The following is a 3632-nucleotide window of genomic DNA, read 5'->3' as shown; positions in this document are numbered from 1 at the left end:
CCTTCCACTTTCCTCACCTACCTCCTCCTCCACCACCACCACCACCACCTCCTCCTCCTCCTCCTCCTCCTCCTCCTCCTCCTCCTCCTCCTCCTCTCCCTCCTCCTCCTCCTTCTCTCCTCCTCCTCCTCTCCCTCTGTCTTCCTCGCTCTTCCTCTTCCTCTTCCTCTTCCTCTTCCTCTTCCTCTTCCTCTTCCTCTTCCTCTTCCTCTTCCTCTTCCTTCTCCTCACATTCTTCTCAGTCCAACCGGACCGTGTGCTCCTGCGCCTGCGATTTGAGTTTCCTCCGGGAGGTTCAACGTTCGAAGAGCAAGAGGGTGCTAAGGGATCAGGAGCATGAGAGCAGCTGCGGGGAGGAGGAGGAGGAGGAGGAGGAGAGGAGGAGAACTAGCAAGGACTTAACTCCTCCTCCTTCTTCTCCGCTGGAGGACAAGAAGAGCCACGAGTCCACCTCATGCGACGTGCTGTCGTTGGATGAGCTGCAGAATGTGAAGCTCTGCCTCATCTTCGTCCTTCCTCTCCTCTTCAAACCCCTCCTCCCTTTCCTCCTCCTCCTCCTCTGCTTCCTCCTCGTCCTCGTCCTCGTCATCCTCCTCCTCAGCTGCCCCTCTCCTGAACTTTGCGCAGGAGCTCATGATGAAGCTGACTCAGTTCGATCTCGACTGTGACGTGACTGGAGAAGAAGGCGTTGTCCCAACAGCTCTTCCTCCCTCTCTTCCCCCTCCCCCTTCTCCTCCCCCTCCTCCTCTCCTTCCTCCTACTTCCTCTCCCCACTTGCCTCATAGCGAGGCTCCATGCACGTCGGCTGAATGCCGTGAGGTAGAGAGCAGCAAGTCATTCTTAAGTATGTCCTATGAGGAGCAGATACAGTAAGTCCCCTCTCCTCTCCTCTCCTCTCCTCTCCTCCCCTCTCCTCTCCTCCCCTCCCCTCTCCTCCCCTCTCCTCTTCTATCCCTCTTCTCGTCTCCTCTCTTCCTCTGCCCCCATCCTCTCCTCAGCTCTCCCCTCCCTCTCCCTCCCTTCCTCATCGTTTCCCTCAGGTTTCTCTGGAAGATCGAGAAGTCCCACCTCTTCCTCCAGAAGACTCTGAAGCTTTCCTCGGCCCTCGCCTTCACCGACGAAGTCATCAGAGGCTTCGAGGAAGAGATGCGGGAGGAGGAGGCGGAGTCAGGCCTCTGCTGGCTCGACGAGACCGGTTGTATCCTCTGGTCCAACCACCGGTTCTCCCTCCTCACCGGCTACAGTGCGAGGGAGGCGAAGGGCTGCCAGTGGCTCAGCTTCCTGTGCGGGCCCAAGACGGACGAGCAGGAGCAGGAGCGCATGCTGACCTCTCTTCGCTCCTTCCAGTTCGCGTCCGTCTGCCTCGAGTGCTACCACGAGACCGGTCGCGTCCTCTGGCTTCAGATCAGCCAGCAGCCTGCCATGCTGTCGCTGGGGCCTGCAGGCTCGGAGATGAGCAAGAGCTTCATCCTGGTGGTAGAGGACGCGGAAACGCTCTTCAACATCTTCTTCAGCTCCTCCTCCTCCTCATCATCATCATCATCATCCTCGTGCAGCTACGACGGCATGGACGAGCGGACGCGATCGACAGCCATGGAGTTGACCAGGATGCAGCAAACCTCGATCTTTGCCGGGCTGAATGCGCTTGCGCGGGTGAACCAGCGGCAGGAGGAGAGGAGGAGGACAAGGGGGGTGAGGCAGACGAGAAGGAACATACAGCGGGAGAGGGGAAGGAAGATCCTTCAGTGGGCCATCGAGGGATCGGACAAGGGAAAGCTGCACGCTAAGACCAAGATCAGGAGCGCGAGCGCTGAGCCGTCGCTGCTGCGGGCGAGGAAGCAGGAGAGCGAGATCGTGCTGCTGACGGAGGAGGATATGGCGCTAGTGATCGAGTCCGGCCTCCTGTGGCAGCTGCGACACAACAACATCCTCCGCGACTGGGTGTGGGAGAGCAACGGCTCTCTCCGCTTCCGCCTGGAACGGAACAGCTCCCCTTCTCCTCCTCCCTCCTCCTCTTCCTCCTCCTCACGCAGCGTGAGGAGGAGGGTCGAGCGGGGGCTGCCGGAGGACTTGGATCGCATCTTCAGGGAGGACGACGTTCACTGGCACTCGGTGGGACCTCAGAGCTGGTGGATGGACCTGCTGCACTTCATGCTGCCCTACCGGCCCAACCATCTTCCTCGCCTTGCCGAAGCTCTGCTGGGCTACTCGTCCGACCTGTCCTGGCTCTCCATGCTAGTCAACTCGGGCAAGACAAGCTGAAGGGGGAGGGAGAAGGAGCGAGGGTTGTAAATGATCTTGTAGAAACTCTGGTCTTGCTTGATAGTTGCCGCTGCTATTAGATTACAAGTCTTGGAAAGTGGCAAGAGAGAGAGAGAGGAAGGAAGGGAGGAGAAAAAGGGGGGGGTGGAGGGGGGGGAAGAGCTCATTAGAGGATGCTTTGCACGTGCGTAGCTGCCTCTGCCGGTGACTTGACATACACGGAGAACCTGAGCTGCTTGGACTTGTATCCTGCTTCCTGACAGCTCCCTGCTCCTTGCATTAGATCGCCATACTGGACAGACAACCTGAGAACTAGGAGGGAGAGGACGAGGGCGAGGACGAGGACGAGGACGAGGACGAGGACGAGGACGAGGACGAGGAGCAGGAGTGGACAGGGACAGTAGAGATTCAAGCACGAGGAGCTGTGTATAGAGGAGGGAGGAGGATCAAACCTGCTTCAGTTCCCGCATAGTCCGGATTGAGGAACTGCTCGAACGCCTTGCTCTTAACGAGCTTCGACTTCCCGTCCTCGCCCTCCACCAGTGTATGGAGATCGTGAGTGAGTCGCCAGTCAGTGCAGACGTTGCCGGTGAACTTGCGATGGTAACTGGAGGAGGCGGTCAGCCCCATGGCCGGCAGTGAGCATGAGCGGCAAGGGACTCACTGGTAGAGCATGGAGAGCATTTCCATCCTGAGAGCTCCGTGCAGGGTTCAGCGAGGTCAGACTCCTGCGACTGCATTAAAGGGAGGGAGGGTTTTTTGGGTAGAGCAGCAGCAACGAGGAAGTTACATCTGACACATATTGCTCAACATAGCATCCTATTACATCTGACTTTCATCGCCCTTTAGTTTTGTGTTGAGACAGTGATTCTTCCAAGGAAAAAGCTATCCCTTTTGTTCTTCTCCATGGCCCTACGTGCAGTAAACCATGATCTAGTGCATTACTAAAGGCCGGCTATCAGAGAAATCCTTGTCAAAGTTATTTCTTCCCATAGTGCCCTCAAACCCTTCATGCTATCCCTATATCAACTTTAACTCGTTGTTCATGTTCATCCTTGTTTTTCGTCATCATCATCACCATCATCATCACCATCATCATCATCATCATCATCATCATCATCATCATCATCATCATCATCATCATCATCATCATCATCATCATCATCATCATCATCATCATCATCATCATCATCATCATCATCATCATCATCATCATCATCATCATCATCATCATCATCATCATCATCTCCATCATCTCCATCATCATCATCATCTCCATCATCTCCATCATCATCATCATCATCATCATCATCATCATCATCATCATCTCCATCATCTAGGGTCGGTTAGATGCTATGACGGACTGAGGG

At 55.7% G+C, this 3632-nt stretch overlaps 2 protein-coding genes across 2 annotated transcripts; one reads left to right on the top strand and one right to left on the bottom strand.

Moving 5' to 3' along the window:
- Positions 1 to 846: 846 nt before the first annotated feature.
- On the top strand, positions 847 to 2262 carry GUITHDRAFT_122705 (hypothetical protein; the record flags this gene model as incomplete). Its single annotated transcript, XM_005818012.1, has 2 exons — positions 847 to 869; positions 1041 to 2262. The coding sequence occupies 2 exons, from the start codon at positions 847 to 849 to the stop codon at positions 2260 to 2262; spliced, it is 1245 nt and encodes a 414-aa protein (XP_005818069.1).
- A 166-nt stretch (positions 2263 to 2428) lies between these two features.
- Positions 2429 to 2952, bottom strand: GUITHDRAFT_122704 (hypothetical protein; the record flags this gene model as incomplete). Its single annotated transcript, XM_005818011.1, has 3 exons — positions 2429 to 2529; positions 2715 to 2869; positions 2927 to 2952. 3 exons carry the CDS (start codon positions 2950 to 2952, stop codon positions 2429 to 2431), a joined length of 282 nt encoding a protein of 93 aa, XP_005818068.1.
- Between the last annotated feature and the right edge of the window lie 680 nt (positions 2953 to 3632).

This window comes from Guillardia theta, assembly GCF_000315625.1.
Source record: "Guillardia theta CCMP2712 unplaced genomic scaffold GUITHscaffold_411, whole genome shotgun sequence".
NCBI classification, from domain to species: domain Eukaryota; class Cryptophyceae; order Pyrenomonadales; family Geminigeraceae; genus Guillardia; species Guillardia theta.
Note: the sequence above shows the minus strand (reverse complement) of the source record. Positions and strands in the feature narration are given on the sequence as shown.